The 17,528-nt window shown below is 44.1% G+C and overlaps 1 protein-coding gene across 1 annotated transcript; it reads left to right on the top strand.

Annotated features, from left to right (window-relative positions):
• Nucleotides 1-8,670: 8,670 nt before the first annotated feature.
• LOC311232937 (integral membrane protein 2B-like) lies at nt 8,671-9,411 on the top strand (the record flags this gene model as incomplete). Its single annotated transcript, XM_084319770.1, has 1 exon — nt 8,671-9,411. The coding sequence occupies one exon, from the start codon at nt 8,671-8,673 to the stop codon at nt 9,409-9,411; it is 741 nt and encodes a 246-aa protein (XP_084175896.1).
• Between the last annotated feature and the right edge of the window lie 8,117 nt (nt 9,412-17,528).

The following is a 17,528-nucleotide window of genomic DNA, read 5'->3' as shown; positions in this document are numbered from 1 at the left end:
ACAAGACGGCACATGGCAGCACTGCATCGTCTCTTCACAAAATGCTCTTAACGCCACTGGTCTCTGCAGTGACATTCTTTTAAATATTATTTTTCTTTTCCCTTGTTTTAAAATCTTCTTGCATAAAAAAAGAAATTGGGAGGGGATTCTTTTTTTTCTACTTTGTGTAGCTTTTGTGTGAGAGACTGTTTTAAATGTGAAGCTGTTTGACAAATGTCTATTGTTTTTCTAAAAGTGTAAAGGATAAAGAGTGTATTTTTCCATGATTTTATGTATGGTTGATGTTCTTATTTCCAATGTTCTTAAGATGATGATGATGATGATGATGATGATGATGATGATGATGATGATGATGATGATGATGATGATGATTCAACACAATGGACTGAGATGGAGACAAAACTGATTTCAAAAGTTGGCCTCACTGATTATTTAAAATATTTTGATAATCCTAATAAAAATAATAGTTTTTCAGTACATAAATCGAAAATGTGCAAAAAGAGAAATGTGCAAATGTTATACCATTCAACCTGGTTGTTAGAAGGACCTGGTCCAGGGAGAGGTTTTATGTTTATATTTGTTTTCTGCATTGTCTGCTGTAACTATTAATACACCGAACCAAGAGAAGGAACGTATAATTTAAGAGGGTTGTGTATTCTTAAAACATATAAAAAGGTAAGAACTAATGTGAAAGCTAGGTGTGTTTCAATTTTGGGAGTTAAATTGTGGAATAGTCTTAGTGACGGGTTGAAGTTGTGTACCTCTCTGGGGAGATTTAAAAAGGCCCTGAAGGATAAAATAATTCAGAAGTACAGTTTTGAGTAAAACATCAAACGTTTATTTTCTCTTTTCTTTTTTCTCTTAAAAAAAGAAAAAAAAGTATATCTTGCAGCATATTTTAAAATGTTCTTATATTAAAGTATATTTCGTTTTTAAGAATTGTAAAAGATAGGCAAAAATAAGCATGTGCTTCAGCCTATTCCTTTTTTCGGTCATTGAGTTTGGATTTTGTGTGTGAGCTTACTTTGAATATGTACATTTGTGATTTTTTCTTTTTTTCTTTTCCTTTTGAAAGTCCACACATGTGTGTTTTTGATTTATCTGTAAACAAAAACAGAAAGTAAAACTATTCATCATCATTCATTATCATCACACTGCACCTCTTCTTTCTCAACTGAAAACCATCTTAACCCATTTAGACCTAAAATGCCTGCTAAGAATGCATTATATAGCCTGCATATACACACAAATGTGTTTCCCGGTTTCAATGGGTTTTAACAGAAGAGTATTTGTATTTTATTGTGGTGGTGGTCTGGTCGTAGCTTTACAGAGATTATATACAATTGAGTACAATGAACGGTTATCCCCCCCTAGAAATTATACAGTAAAAAAAACTAAGAATCTTCACAGACAACTTTTGTAAAAAAGAGAAGCGACTTCACATAAGCGTTGTCTGTTTTCCTATGAACTCTTTTGGAGGAACTGATATTAACTGATATCAAGGAAACTATAAAATAAGAAAGGGTCATCATGTCACTGTGTAGCGCATGAACGCACATTGGAGCAAAGTGTGGGATCAGCCATCCTCGTTTATGACCGGTCATTTAAACAAGTTATTACCTCAGATGTCAGAATCATCGGCAACTTGTTGTATCGTTAACGTAAGGTTATGTATATAACCAAGTTCTATGAATTATGGTGACACTCAGCATCATTCTGCACACACTTCACTTCGTGCACGAGCACTGAATAAAAATTCCACAATGTACCTTTACATCCCAACATTCGTCTGGCCACACCCCTATCCGCTTACCTTCATAAGCAGGTGTGTGGTCACCTACTCGCCTCCTTTCCAAACTTTCACCACAAGGCGAGATCAAGGGCCGCAGCGGCGTCCTGATGTTGAGCGTCACCATAATTCATAGAACTTGGTTATATACATAACCTTGCGTTCTATTTCATTATGGCTTCCGCTCAGCATCATTCTGCACAAGAGGAGCTGAGCGGGAGCCAAAGCTCGACAAATGTACCCCGCTGAGGCCCCCCACAATCATCAGACCGGGGAGGACCGAGCCCCCCGACCCTCCCTAATGGAGGGATACCCTCCCTAGTGGAGGACAGGAGGGAGACGGATCCAACCGTGCAAAGAGGAACTCAAGCAACTCAACTTACAGGGTGAGCAGACCGTGGCTTGACCCCACGACTACGCACACGCACAACCTGCATGCCACCAAGGAACGAACAGATGGAACAACTCTTGTTACTGCCCACAAAATCACGGGGTCAAGAGCAAACCAACCCCGTGGCAAAGCCGTAGCAGCGGAGCGCGAAGGAAGACCCAGACCCACTGAAGGGACTGGATCCCCTGGAAAAAGGGGGGCCCGGAGAGGTCAATGACGCCAGGCATCAAGACCCCACCAGGCGGTCACTTAGTGACACCGCCCCCCACATCGCCAGCGTATCGGATAGGGCCCCTCCAAGAGCGGGCCCTTTCCCCCCAATAGTACACCGCCTGGCACACTGACCCTGTAACACAGGCAGTCAGCATGGCCGTAAGCACTCAAAAAAGGGGTCAACTGAAAACAGCCCCCCCGGCGGAAGGGGCGTATGCTGGCGTTGTGGAGCACCATGACAAAGCCTCCATAAAAAAAAACCCACCCAGAGGGGTTGAGGCAGAGAAGGCTGACACGATTGGCAGACGTCATGAACGTGCAGGGGCACACTCAACCGGGTAACCCGGGAGTTGACTCTGCTCCAACACACCAGGGAATCAACCACCCTCTTGGTACCACATGCGGTGGTTGTTCCTATAACCCCTCAAGAAAAAACTCCAAAACACACCTGCGGGTATACACTGGCTATACCGCAGTACAAGTGTTTCAGTTTTCAAAAAAGGGTTATTCCAGGCCTACGGGTCGACGAAACATTACTTCGGACCGGGCCCGGTGGCTCGGGAAGCACACAGGGTTACCAGATGAGGTCCAGAAGACCACCCCAACAGCCTAACAAAGGGTCTCCATAACGCCTAACCCTGTGACACCCGGGCGGACAACGGGTTAACTGACCTGGACCAGAGCGACCAGAACCAGTCCCGTGCCCTAACCACGCCCACATGCCCACTCCAGAAGAGGGGGTAGGTATGCGTGTCGATCTAAAACATGAAAAGAGGGCGCCACCCAGACGGTCCCATTTGTACCGCGCTCAGTGGCCCACCCCAAGGGCGTGGCCCACCCCTCTACCTATGTTCTGATCTATTCCGTTAACATCCCCCAGATATGAACGAGAATTCCTCGAGACAACCTAGTAAACTGGCGCTCGGAAGAGACAAAACTCCATCCCAGTTGCCCTATAAAAACGCTGTTTTAATAACGAGTAACCAAGGCGCACTTAGCCCCCTGCGTGATTCTTAACAGAAATTCTACCATCGTATGGACTGAATGACAAAAAAATTAAATAATAAAAATAATAATAACAATAAAATTTAAATAAATGTATATTTATTTTTTTTTATTTTTTTTTCATAAATGGATTGAGGAGCCTCACATTGACAGGCAAAGAGCCGCATGCGGCTCGCGAGCCACCGGTTGGCCACCCCTGATCTAGGCTAGCGAACCCAAACGGTGTTCCCAGTGCCAGTGGTGACAATGAGATCCCCATTACATCACTATTACTCAGTGTACATCACTCTGTTACTGCTGATAATGATCATTAGACGACTGGGATTGTGCTGGACAACTGGCTTTATATTAGGGGAGCTCTGCTTCTTTTTTCCTAATCTCTCGCTCTCTCTCTCTCTCAGTGTGGCTGGCAGTTTAATTTAGTGGCACATGCCAGCACAGACCGTTCCAGTGGCAGGCGCTCAAGTGAGGTAAGAAAAGGGCACCCTAACCCAAACCATTATCAAATACCTAATTGATAACTGAATGGAACTGGACTTGAAGACGTCTTTATTTGTAGCACACTTTGCTACATTGTCATGCAGCGAACACATACATGCAAGATGGGCGACACATAGGTACACACACATGCATTTCTTTTTTTGGGCCGCAGATGGAATTTTTTCTCTGCACTACACTACACTCTGCACTACACTACCCATTCCGTTGTCCTTCCCCCCAAGGGCAGACATTTCATTCATTCATTTTTATTTATTCATACATGGGTTTGTTATAGTCCAACAGTTCATATAGTTCACTTAACCTCTTCCACCCAAAATTGTCATAAATCAAGCTCGCCAGACTGTCTGACATAATTATCGTTTTCTTCCCAAATGTATTCAAGAATAAACATCACAACCATGTCACAACAGCAGTTCTAATGTATATTTGCATCAATACGTTGAATTACCGGCCATCTGTGAATGTAGTAATTTTGAGTCATTTTGAGAAGAGGACCTCCAGAGCTTTCAATGAGCGTTGGAATTTTTCAAAACTACACTTCCCAAAGGCTTCTAGTTTTCTGCAAGCAAATTACTTCCTGATTATTATTTTTAATTGTTCTTATTACTTATTATTCTTATTTATTTTTCTTATTAATTATTACTGGATTATATACCACAAAACTGAACGTTATTGGCATATGGAGCATAGTTAGTTTGTCTCCCCTATTTTGAGCATTTAACAGCCATCCGATTTGAAATCAGTTTCAAAATGGCGGAGCTCTTGCAAGAATAAAAAACCTACTGTACACACAGTATATTTCATTGTCTATTCTTCATGCACGCCTGGTGATACTAAATCCAAATTGAACTCGGCCATTTGAAAGAGAAGATTTGGCCCAATCCATGAATGTGCGAATTGGCTATAATAAAGTAATTTATAGGCCTGCTATTCTATATTCTATAATAATATTTCAAATTGCATTGGTCTGGATGGGAGAATTCACTACTGTATCTACAAAACCTTCTGTTTAATCATCTTCCATTTATTCATTTCCTTAGATTTTCTGTACATGTGATCTCAAGAAGGTACTGAATGAGCTCAGTTTTTCATGTCTGGTAATTTTTAGCATGGTGTTATTCACTGTCAAAGATGCAAAGAAAAATCATAATTCATATTCTCCTTTGTTTCATCACAATTTAAGCAAGCCTAGTAATAGACACAATATGTCTGACACTGGGAATACATTCACTGAGGTCCATAGATGTCCCTAGATACCAAGAACATGCAAATGGACCTTGTAGAAGTGGAGCAATATTCCATTTACCTAGGTATGTATTTTAGGCGGATTTTCAGAAAATAGGGTTCCGGGCTTAAGAGGTTAATATGATCCACTAAATTCCATGGCCGAAAGGAACAGGAAGAAGAAAATTCTTATTGTACCTGCCCCTACACACATACAGTAAGTACACTGATAGTTCATAGTGCAATGTTTACCAAACCAAACAAAATGTATACTTATTTTGCAGAAATGGAAACATCAACACAATTAAATTAACATAAATAAATACATTTTGTGTATCTATCAGTTAAATTGCATATGTACTGAGGTTCATTCATTTATACACACACATGTATCTCAGTGGCGGCTGCTGACAAAATGTTTTGGTGAAGCACAAATTATTATATTACATTATATGTTAAATTATATTTTTAAAACATCCCCCAATGTGTGTGTCAGTGGTGGCTGTGAGTAAAAAATATTGGGGAGGACGGGAGATACAAAAAATGTAATAAAGAAGTACAGACACACAGTGTGGTTATGAAGACAGCAGACAGACACTACAGTTAAAGACAACAGGCACTAGTAATAAATACCTTGGAGTAACTCTTGACACACAGGCCTCACTTACAAACATCACATCAATAGCTTAGTCAAGAAGGCAAATCAAAAACTATTTGTTTACAGCCAGATCAGACCATTTCTCACCCTCACTGTTTCAAACACATATATACATGCAATTTTTCTTTCACCAATATCTTACTGTCTCCCAATCTGGTCCCTCACAACAAAGGAAATTATAGGAAATTATATGGGTAGGCGGGGTGGGTGAAACTGTACAACTGTACAAGCAAAACTGTACATTGGAATATCGACGAAACCATACTTGGTAGAAGAGGGTCTTGTGTATTCTTGGGTTAAGTGATTTACTGTACATTGGAGAGGGTTGGGTTAGGACATTCACATGCACATCACTCAGCACTATAGGAAATGAATGACACACACACACACACAAGGACGGGATGGGTTAGGCGCAGAGACTCAATCGCATCGGCGACTGAGAAAAAGACAATACAAGATATAAGATACAAGAGTTTTATTTGTCACGGCATACAGGCATACAATTTGCATACAGGCCAAACAGGTCCACTGACGATGCGGTATCCCAAGTACTTCACAGCACCCTCTCTCACCTTGACCGCCAGAAGGGGGGCTATGTGAGACTGTTGTTCATTGACTACAGCTCAGCGTTCAACACCATAGTCCCCACCAGACTGGTGGACAAGCTGATCGAGCTGGGTCTGAGCTCCGCTCTGAGAGCCTGGATACTGGACTTTCTGAGCGAAAGGCCCCAGGCGGTCAGGGTGGGGGGTCAGACCTCCAACACCATCACCCTGAGCATCGGGTCCCCCCAGGGCTGTGTTCTGAGCCCCCTGCTGTACTCACTATACACACACGACTGTGTGGCCAAGTTCAGCTCTAACTCCATAGTGAAGTTTGCGGACGACACAATGGTGGTGGGGCTGATCTCGGACAACGACGAGAAGGCCTACCGGGAGGAGGTTGAGGTACTGGAACGCTGGTGCCAGGACAACAGCCTGCTCCTGAACATTGGTAAAAACAAGGAGCTGATCGTGGATTATAGGAGAGGACAGCAGGAGACACACACACCACTGAGGATAAACGGGGCTACCGTGGACAGGGTGAGCAGCTTCAAGTACCTGGGGGTCCACATCTCAAAGGACCTGACATGGACAACACACATAGACTCAGTCGTAAAAAAGGCGAAGCAGCGCCTCTACCATCTGAGACAGTTAAGGAAGTTCAGAGTATCTGGGAAGATACTCCAGTCCTTCTACTCCGGAGCTGTAGAGAGCATCTTGACTGGAAACATCACTGCCTGGTATGGAAACAGCACGGCACAGGACAAGAAGGCCCTACAGAGAGTGGTGCGCTCAGCCGAGCATACCACGGGTATTGCACTACCACCCCTGCAGGTTCTATACAACAAGAGGTGCAAATCCAGAGCCTGCAGAATAATGAAAGACCCACACCACCCCAACATCAGCCTGTTCATGCTGCTGAGGTCAGGCAGACGCCTGCGAACCCCAGCTACTAGGACAGAGAGACTTCGGCTCAGCTTCTTCCCCCAGGCCATCAGAGCCTTGAACACTGAACTCTCCACACACAAGCACACATGAGCACACACACACGACACACACACTGTACACGCTCACACACTAGCAGCCACTTTAACATGAGCAAGCACACACTCATGCTGCACACGCCCACACTTATGGCCACTAAGGAAAGGTCACTTTAAAAATAGTATAGTAACAGTAACAGTGTATTGCCCTACCAAAGGACCTAGCATGTCCTCCATGCTCTGTAAATAACTTATGTACAAATACCGATATGCCCTACTATGTTACTTGTTTATTGCACAATGTTGTTTTATTGGATTCTATTATATGTTGTTACTACTGTATTGCACATCGTTGCGGGCAAGACCACCCGCATTTCATTGTATACTTGTATGCCGTGACAAATAAAACTCTTGACTTGACTTGACTATACAAGTATACAATGAAATGCAGGGGGTCTTGCCTGCAACGATGTGCATAATTACAATAGTAATATATAATAAGAATCCAATAGAACGACATTGTGCAATAACAAGTAACAAAGTAGGGCATATCGGTATCTGTACATGAGTTATTTACAGAGCATGGTAGGACATGCTAGGTCCTGTGGTAGTGCAATACACTGTTAGCTACGGATGAGGCACTGGGTCTTTATGTACACTGCTATACAATGCTATATTTTACAATCTCAAGCTATACTATACTATTCTTAAAGTGACCTTTCCTTCTGTAAAGTGACCATAAGTGTGAGCGTGTGCATCACTAAGGTCTGTCTTCTCCAAGAAGCTGCATGAGGCGGTGGTAAAGACCGTCCTCCTACGGTGTGCCATGTACTAGTGACCTCTGGCACCAGGTATTGGTTATCCAGCAGCAGAGACACTTATCAGTTAAAATAGTGTTTGGTTTTAGCTCCTTGTTTTTTAGTTGTTAGTAATTGTCTCTAGATTATAAGTACAATTAGGGGCCGAGTAAGAGGAGCCAAAGCTATATATTTAGGTTATGGTATTATATGAATGTTTATATGTTTATTTTTATATCCTTACATTGAAAGGGCATTAGAAATGTTGATTGGATTTAGATAAAGTCATTGAACCGTCTTGTCATAATAGAACATTCTAGAACATTTGTGATGTCATAGCCGGACGTTCTAGAACATTGGTGATGTCATCGTATGATGTCATGATCGAACCTGTATCTATAATGTATCTATATGTATCTATAATATATATTCAGCAATTCTCTCTGCCAGGGCATTGTGCATCTTGAAACAGTACTGAACAGTACTGAACAGATAGACTAAACAACATAGACTGAAACCTGCATTTCTCAACCAAGGTGCCTTGCCTACCGATTTGCTGTGGAAAGGATGGTAAAGGTGTCGTTCCATTCTGCCCTGGCGCAGAAAGATGTGAAAAAGGATATCGAGAAGCTCATTCCCGAGGAGGACACCCAAGTTCGTCGTCAGTCCATGGCCTGCTGCTGGTGCTGGAGCATGTGCTGGTGCCTGGGCCTGGCCCTCATTCTGTCTGGGGTGGTGGGCAGAACCCTGTACAGATACTACATCTTGGAGGAGGGCCAGGTATTTGTGTATGGAGTTAAATACAGCGAAGACGACTTCATGATGCAAGAGGGAGCTGGAACCATGATAAAGGAGAGCATCCGCGTGCTGGAGGAGGAGCAGGTGGAGCTCATCAACGTCCCTGTGCCCGAGTTCTCCGACACCGACCCCGCTGACATCGTCCACGACTTCCGGATGAGGCTGACAGCGTATCTGGATCTGAGTCTGAACAAGTGCTACGTCATCCCCCTGAACACCTCCATTGTCATGCCCCCCAAAGACCTCATGGAGCTGCTGGTCAACATCAAGGCTGGCACCTACCTGCCTCAGTCATACCTGATCCACGAGGAGATGGTTGTGACGGAGCGCCTGGAGCACGTGGACCAGCTGGGCTACTTCATCGACAGCCTCTGCCGCGGGAAGGACACCTACAAGCTGCAGCGCAGAGACCGGGTCCTGGGTATGCAGAAGCGTGAGGCCCTGAACTGCCGTAAGATCCGTCACTTTGAGAACAAGTTTGTGGTGGAGACCAGCATCTGTGAGCTTTAGACAAGACGGCACATGGCAGCACTGCATCGTCTCTTCACAAAATGCTCTTAACGCCACTGGTCTCTGCAGTGACATTCTTTTAAATATTATTTTTCTTTTCCCTTGTTTTAAAATCTTCTTGCATAAAAAAAGAAATTGGGAGGGGATTCTTTTTTTTCTACTTTGTGTAGCTTTTGTGTGAGAGACTGTTTTAAATGTGAAGCTGTTTGACAAATGTCTATTGTTTTTCTAAAAGTGTAAAGGATAAAGAGTGTATTTTTCCATGATTTTATGTATGGTTGATGTTCTTATTTCCAATGTTCTTAAGATGATGATGATGATGATGATGATGATGATGATGATGATGATGATGATGATTCAACACAATGGACTGAGATGGAGACAAAACTGATTTCAAAAGTTGGCCTCACTGATTATTTAAAATATTTTGATAATCCTAATAAAAATAATAGTTTTTCAGTACATAAATCGAAAATGTGCAAAAAGAGAAATGTGCAAATGTTATACCATTCAACCTGGTTGTTAGAAGGACCTGGTCCAGGGAGAGGTTTTATGTTTATATTTGTTTTCTGCATTGTCTGCTGTAACTATTAATACACCGAACCAAGAGAAGGAACGTATAATTTAAGAGGGTTGTGTATTCTTAAAACATATAAAAAGGTAAGAACTAATGTGAAAGCTAGGTGTGTTTCAATTTTGGGAGTTAAATTGTGGAATAGTCTTAGTGACGGGTTGAAGTTGTGTACCTCTCTGGGGAGATTTAAAAAGGCCCTGAAGGATAAAATAATTCAGAAGTACAGTTTTGAGTAAAACATCAAACGTTTATTTTCTCTTTTCTTTTTTCTCTTAAAAAAAGAAAAAAAAGTATATCTTGCAGCATATTTTAAAATGTTCTTATATTAAAGTATATTTCGTTTTTAAGAATTGTAAAAGATAGGCAAAAATAAGCATGTGCTTCAGCCTATTCCTTTTTTCGGTCATTGAGTTTGGATTTTGTGTGTGAGCTTACTTTGAATATGTACATTTGTGATTTTTTCTTTTTTTCTTTTCCTTTTGAAAGTCCACACATGTGTGTTTTTGATTTATCTGTAAACAAAAACAGAAAATAAAACTATTCATCATCATTCATTATCATCACACTGCACCTCTTCTTTCTCAACTGAAAACCATCTTAACCCATTTAGACCTAAAATGCCTGCTAAGAATGCATTATATAGCCTGCATATACACACAAATGTGTTTCCCGGTTTCAATGGGTTTTAACAGAAGAGTATTTGTATTTTATTGTGGTGGTGGTCTGGTCGTAGCTTTACAGAGATTATATACAATTGAGTACAATGAACGGTTATCCCCCCCTAGAAATTATACAGTAAAAAAAACTAAGAATCTTCACAGACAACTTTTGTAAAAAAGAGAAGCGACTTAACATAAGCGTTGTCTGTTTTCCTATGAACTCTTTTGGAGGAACTGATATTAACTGATATCAAGGAAACTATAAAATAAGAAAGGGTCATCATGTCACTGTGTAGCGCATGAACGCACATTGGAGCAAAGTGTGGGATCAGCCATCTCCTCGTTTATGACCGGTCATTTAAACAAGTTATTACCTCAGATGTCAGAATCATCGGCAACTTGTTGTATCGTTAACGTAAGGTTATGTATATAACCAAGTTCTATGAATTATGGTGACACTCAGCATCATTCTGCACACACTTCACTTCGTGCACGAGCACTGAATAAAAATTCCACAATGTACCTTTACATCCCAACATTCGTCTGGCCACACCCCTATCCGCTTACCTTCATAAGCAGGTGTGTGGTCACCTACTCGCCTCCTTTCCAAACTTTCACCACAAGGCGAGATCAAGGGCCGCAGCGGCGTCCTGATGTTGAGCGTCACCATAATTCATAGAACTTGGTTATATACATAACCTTGCGTTCTATTTCATTATGGCTTCCGCTCAGCATCATTCTGCACAAGAGGAGCTGAGCGGGAGCCAAAGCTCGACAAATGTACCCCGCTGAGGCCCCCCACAATCATCAGACCAGGGAGGACCGAGCCCCCCGACCCTCCCTAATGGAGGGATACCCTCCCTAGTGGAGGACAGGAGGGAGACGGATCCAACCGTGCAAAGAGGAACTCAAGCAACTCAACTTACAGGGTGAGCAGACCGTGGCTTGACCCCACGACTACGCACACGCACAACCCGCATGCCACCAAGGAACGAACAGATGGAACAACTCTTGTTACTGCCCACAAAATCACGGGGTCAAGAGCAAACCAACCCCGTGGCAAAGCCGTAGCAGCGGAGCGCGAAGGAAGACCCAGACCCACTGAAGGGACTGGATCCCCTGGAAAAAGGGGGGCCCGGAGAGGTCAATGACGCCAGGCATCAAGACCCCACCAGGCGGTCACTTAGTGACACCGCCCCCCACATCGCCAGCATATCGGATAGGGCCCCTCCAAGAGCGGGCCCTTTCCCCCCAATAGTACACCGCCTGGCACACTGACCCTGTAACACAGGCAGTCAGCATGGCCGTAAGCACTCAAAAAAGGGGTCAACTGAAAACAGCCCCCCCGGCGGAAGGGGCGTATGCTGGCGTTGTGGAGCACCATGACAAAGCCTCCATAAAAAAAAAACCACCCAGAGGGGTTGAGGCAGAGAAGGCTGACACGATTGGCAGACGTCATGAACGTGCAGGGGCACACTCAACCGGGTAACCCGGGAGTTGACTCTGCTCCAACACACCAGGGAATCAACCACCCTCTTGGTACCACATGCGGTGGTTGTTCCTATAACCCCTCAAGAAAAAACTCCAAAACACACCTGCGGGTATACACTGGCTATACCGCAGTACAAGTGTTTCAGTTTTCAAAAAAGGGTTATTCCAGGCCTACGGGTCGACGAAACATTACTTCGGACCGGGCCCGGTGGCTCGGGAAGCACACAGGGTTACCAGATGAGGTCCAGAAGACCACCCCAACAGCCTAACAAAGGGTCTCCATAACGCCTAACCCTGTGACACCCGGGCGGACAACGGGTTAACTGACCTGGACCAGAGCGACCAGAACCAGTCCCGTGCCCTAACCACGCCCACATGCCCACTCCAGAAGAGGGGGTAGGTATGCGTGTTGATCTAAAACATGAAAAGAGGGCGCCACCCAGACGGTCCCATTTGTACCGCGCTCAGTGGCCCACCCCAAGGGCGTGGCCCACCCCTCTACCTATGTTCTGATCTATTCCGTTAACATCCCCCAGATATGAACGAGAATTCCTCGAGACAACCTAGTAAACTGGCGCTCGGAAGAGACAAAACTCCATCCCAGTTGCCCTATAAAAACGCTGTTTTAATAACGAGTAACCAAGGCGCACTTAGCCCCCTGCGTGATTCTTAACAGAAACACCCTGAGCCAGCACTATGTACGCGTCGAGACCCAAACACATCAATGGATAGTCTAGCAAGACACCAGACATTGTTCCTCCAAGTCGTCTGGGAGAACGACACGGAGCCGTCGTGCTTCATGTTCCTTCCTCTTTTTATTTAAAAAAAAATAAACACAGACTGGCATGAATCCCACGTGACGCAGCTGAGGGTAATTTTTTTTTACATTTTTACATCCCGCCACCCTCGCCACAGGGAGGAGATGGAAAAAACACAGAAAAAACACGGAAATCACACGGAAAAAACACAGAACAGAGAGGGCCTCTTTAAGAGCCCCGGTACCAGACTTACATATGTGCTTCTGTGGACCAAACCTAACCCAGTTGTAGATCACAACGACACACACAACCCTTCATCACAACAAAAAATGGCAAAAGTACACTCTTACTATAGAGGAACGCCGTTTTTCATAACGAGAGAAGACAGAAGTCCTCGATTATGTATTGGCCACAGGCCTTGCTAAGCACACATGATAAGTGACCAACAACCTTTTCTTTAGGAAAAAATTGTTTCTCAAGCAGAAAGCACAACCCCAGCAATGAAGCTGAGGGTTACATCGTATACCCACAAACACAGTGACACAATATATTGTAACCAACATGTCTGAGAGGAGGGGGGGAAGCCCCAGGGAAACCGGGGGGACACCCCTCCCATCTTACCCTTGATACGACCAAGGTGAACAGGCACCTCTGTTAATGTGTGAACATACTGTTCATTGTCATCACAGGCTGAGAAAAAGATTCATTCCTCAATCACATGTCACTAAGCATAGCTTTACAGGTTTAAATAACCCTCTTAGTTGTGGGTTCACCCACGGTACAAGTACAACGTTACATGAACACACATGTTCTCATCACAACCAAACCAGTTCATTTTTACACACGTAAAAAACAACGCTGATTTACTACAGAGAGAAGCTATACCAGTGACAAGACAATTCACACACAACACGCGTCGTATCCTCAATGTATTGCAGCAACACATGTTTTGGAACATCGTTATTACAAAACATTTATAAAGGAAGAAAAGAAGAAGTGTTTAAAGTCCGGAGGACTCCTACCTTCACCCAGAACGCCGGCCGAAAGAACAGCAACACTGGTTAACGAGACACCGAGTTGAACCCAGCATCTCTTGCGCCGGTGACGAGGGTATGTCCGCAACGCCACCCAGCCGCCGTTCTCCATGTTGACGAAGTCCTCGCTGGCACTGGCACTCGGGTGTAGGGTCGACTAACATCCTCTGTCAAAGATGACGTCGTAGTCAGAGTGTTTAAGGCATGTTAAAGTCACAGTAACGTTTCAACAGTGTAGCATTAAGCTAACAGCCGTCCGACTGATAGCAACAAGCTAACGTTCACTAGCCTGGTGAACACAACGAGCTAGCGCCGCAGATAACAGCTGACTGGCTAACACAGTAGGCCACAACTAGCACGCCAGCTAAGCAGCTATCACCTGAACTGTACACAACGACATAACAAGCCACACTTCAGACAGGCCGCTGTCCAAGTCCCTCCCCATCCTAAGAGGGAAGAGAAAAAAAGATGTCAAACACAGTTTTCAACTGTGGTTTACCAGACATACAGCGTAGCCAGCACAATTCCCATTCGGGCTGCAGCCGACTTTGAGCATGGAACTCCCGATAAAGAAGATCCTATGCCCACATTTCCTCGTTAGGGTGTACTTTCACTTTTATGTGAAAGATGGGACCTGCACGGGACAGAGAAGCATCCGCTCGTCCAGAGAATCCCGGGTTTTTCCCAAGTCTTGTTCGCGGCCCACTAGATTGACCATCATGGGCGTCAGACCAAGATCCACCGCCCGCCGCTTAAGAAGCCGAGCAGAGGACCCCAGTCTGGAGTCGGCGTTCGTAAAATTGTTAGCTAACCCCCACAACATCAACAAACAACCAGAGCTCGCAAGCAAAACAGTACGTACCCCATCCTGGAAGCAACCGCTTCCTCACAACAGTCGGTGCTTCCCACAGTCCAGCTGTATGGCCGGAGGGCCAAACCCATCCAGCCGCAGCAAGGAGGACTGTAGTTGGGGAGCATGTCAGCGGCGTGAGCTCCTAATACGAAAAAGCCATTGAAGGTCAGAATGATCATCATCTTCAATATCGACAATATCGCTGTATTTTCTCGAAAATAGTGAGAGAGAAAATAAAGATATGATGTCAACGTATCTTCCTGTTCTTTTGTTTTCCAACTTTCTTCTACTAACAACCTCGTCAAGTGGGGATCTACCGAAGGCACTTCCTTGTGGTGAAAGTGAAAAAGGAGGCGAGTAGGTGACCACACACCTGCTTATGAAGGTAAGCGGATAGGGGTGTGGCCAGACGAATGTTGGGATGTAAAGGTACATTGTGGAATTTTTATTCAGTGCTCGTGCACAAAGTGAAGTGCGTGCAGAATGATGCTGAGCGGAAGCCATAATGAAATAGAACTAGCTAACATTTGAGTTGAAGAAGGCCTACAAACCGTCTTGTGTGAGGCAGAAGCCATCATTAACAGTCGACCGATAACCAAGGCTTCTAGTGATCCGGACGACCTGGAAGCGCTTACCCCCAACCACCTCTTACTCCTCCAGTCAAAGCCTTCCCTGCCTCCAGGCCATTTCGTGAAAGAAGAGCTCTACTCCCACAGAAGATGGAAACAGGTCCAGTATCTATCTAGGTCGTCCTCGGACGGGCCCTCCATCGGTGCTTCCAGTCATCCCGATCCTCCATGCATCTGGCTAGCTCGCCGGTGCTTTCTGTTCCCACATCTCTCCTGAGTACGTCCACATAGGTTAACGTGGGACGTCCTCGTGATCGATGCCCGTGTGTTGGTTCCCACAGTACAAGTTTGCTGGTTGGCATCTCATGGTGTCTCTGGCAGTGACCTGCCAGCCTCATTCTCCTGACTGCCACTTTATCGCTCACCTTTAGCACCCCCCCATACAAGTTTGCATTAGTGACATATGGCAGACCTATTCTGGAAACGATGGACACAGGAATATCTACCTCAGCTCCAAGAGAGACAGAAGTGGACATGTGTGTCACGCAACTTCGCAGAGGGAGACCTCGTCCTGATCATCGACGACTCTGCACCCCGCAACTCCTGGGTCCTGGCCAGGGTCATCGAGGCGGCTCCTGACCAGCACGGGCTCATGCGCCGGGTCCGTGTCAAGACAAAGACGACCATTTTAGATAGACCTATCACTAAGGTCTGTCTTCTCCAAGAAGCTACATGAGGCTGTGGTAAAGACCGTCCTCCTACGGTGTGCCATGTACTAGTGACCTCTGGCACCAGGTATTGGTTATCCAGAGACACGTATCAGTTAAAATAGTGTTTGGTTTTAGCTCCTTGTTTTTTAGATGTTAGAAATTGTCTCTAGATTATAAGTACATTTAGGGGTAGTTTGTTCCATAGTTTTGGGGCATAGTTGATAAAGGCTGCATTACTGATCCTCTTTTGACTGCTTCTGGGAGCCTCTAGTAGTCCAGCAGCTGATGATCGCAGTGTTCTTGCTGGTGTGTAATTTATTAGAGTGTTGGCGATGTAGCTAGGTCCCTGTGCATTTAGAGCTTTGTATGTAAGGAGAAGGACCTTAAAGTCAATTCTAAATGTTACAGGAAGCCAGTGTAAAGCAGCTAAGACTGGACTAATGTGCTCTCTCCTTTTGGTTCTAGTTAGCAGTCGGGCTGCAGAGTTTTGGATTAGCTGAAGCCTCTCTGTGGTTTTCTTAGGGAGACCTGTGAAAAGTGCATTACAGTAGTCTAACCGGCTAGATATGAATGCATGAATTAGCTTCTCAGCATCGTTCTGATTAATAAATGGTCATACTTTATTTTCTGAGATGGAAGAATGATGTTTTCGTCACTTTGCTAATATGAGAATTGAAGTTCAGTTCTGAATCTATGATAACCCCGAGACTAGTGACCTCAGATTTGATCCAAGGGGTTAGTCCCCCCCAGGTTCTTTATTAATGTTCCTTTTTTAGTTTTGGAGCCGATAATTAGAATTTCAGTTTTGTTCTTGTTTAGTTTCAGGAAGTTCTTACTCATCCATTTATTTATTGCCAGTAAGCAGTCTGTAATGGAGCTAATCGCTGTATCATTAGTTCAGCAGATATGTACAGTTGTGTATCATCCGCATAGCTATGGAAATCTACATTATGTTCTCACCCAGCGGTAACATGTAAAGGGAGAAGAGTAAAGGACCTAAGCAACTCCCTTGTGCAACTCCATAGTTGTTGTCGTATATATCAGACATGTGATCTCCTAGTTTAACATAGAATTTCCTCCCTCTGATGTATGTTTTAAACCAGCCTAGCACATGTTCTGAGAAACTGACATGGTTTTCAAGACGATCGATTAGAATATCGTGATCGATTGTATCAAATGCTGCACTGAGATCTAGCAGGATAAGGATGGAGATCTTATTCTCGTCAGAGTTTAGTCTGAGGTCACTGATTATTTTGGTGGGGGCAGTTTCAGTGCTATGATATTTTCTAAATCCCGACTGAAATTCTTCTAAGATGTTGTTTTCTTCAAGAAAGGAATTTATTTGAACTGAAACTATCTTTTCAAGTACTTTACTAATGAATGGTAGGTTGGATATTGGACGATAATTTCATTACTATCCAAGTTAGGTTTTTTTAGTAATGGCTTTACAACTGCTGTTTTAAAGGCAT

This window comes from Notolepis coatsorum, assembly GCF_963971535.1.
Source record: "Notolepis coatsorum genome assembly, chromosome: 8".
Taxonomy (NCBI): Eukaryota; Metazoa; Chordata; class Actinopteri; order Aulopiformes; family Paralepididae; genus Notolepis; species Notolepis coatsorum.
This window is presented reverse-complemented; position numbering and strand designations above follow the sequence as displayed.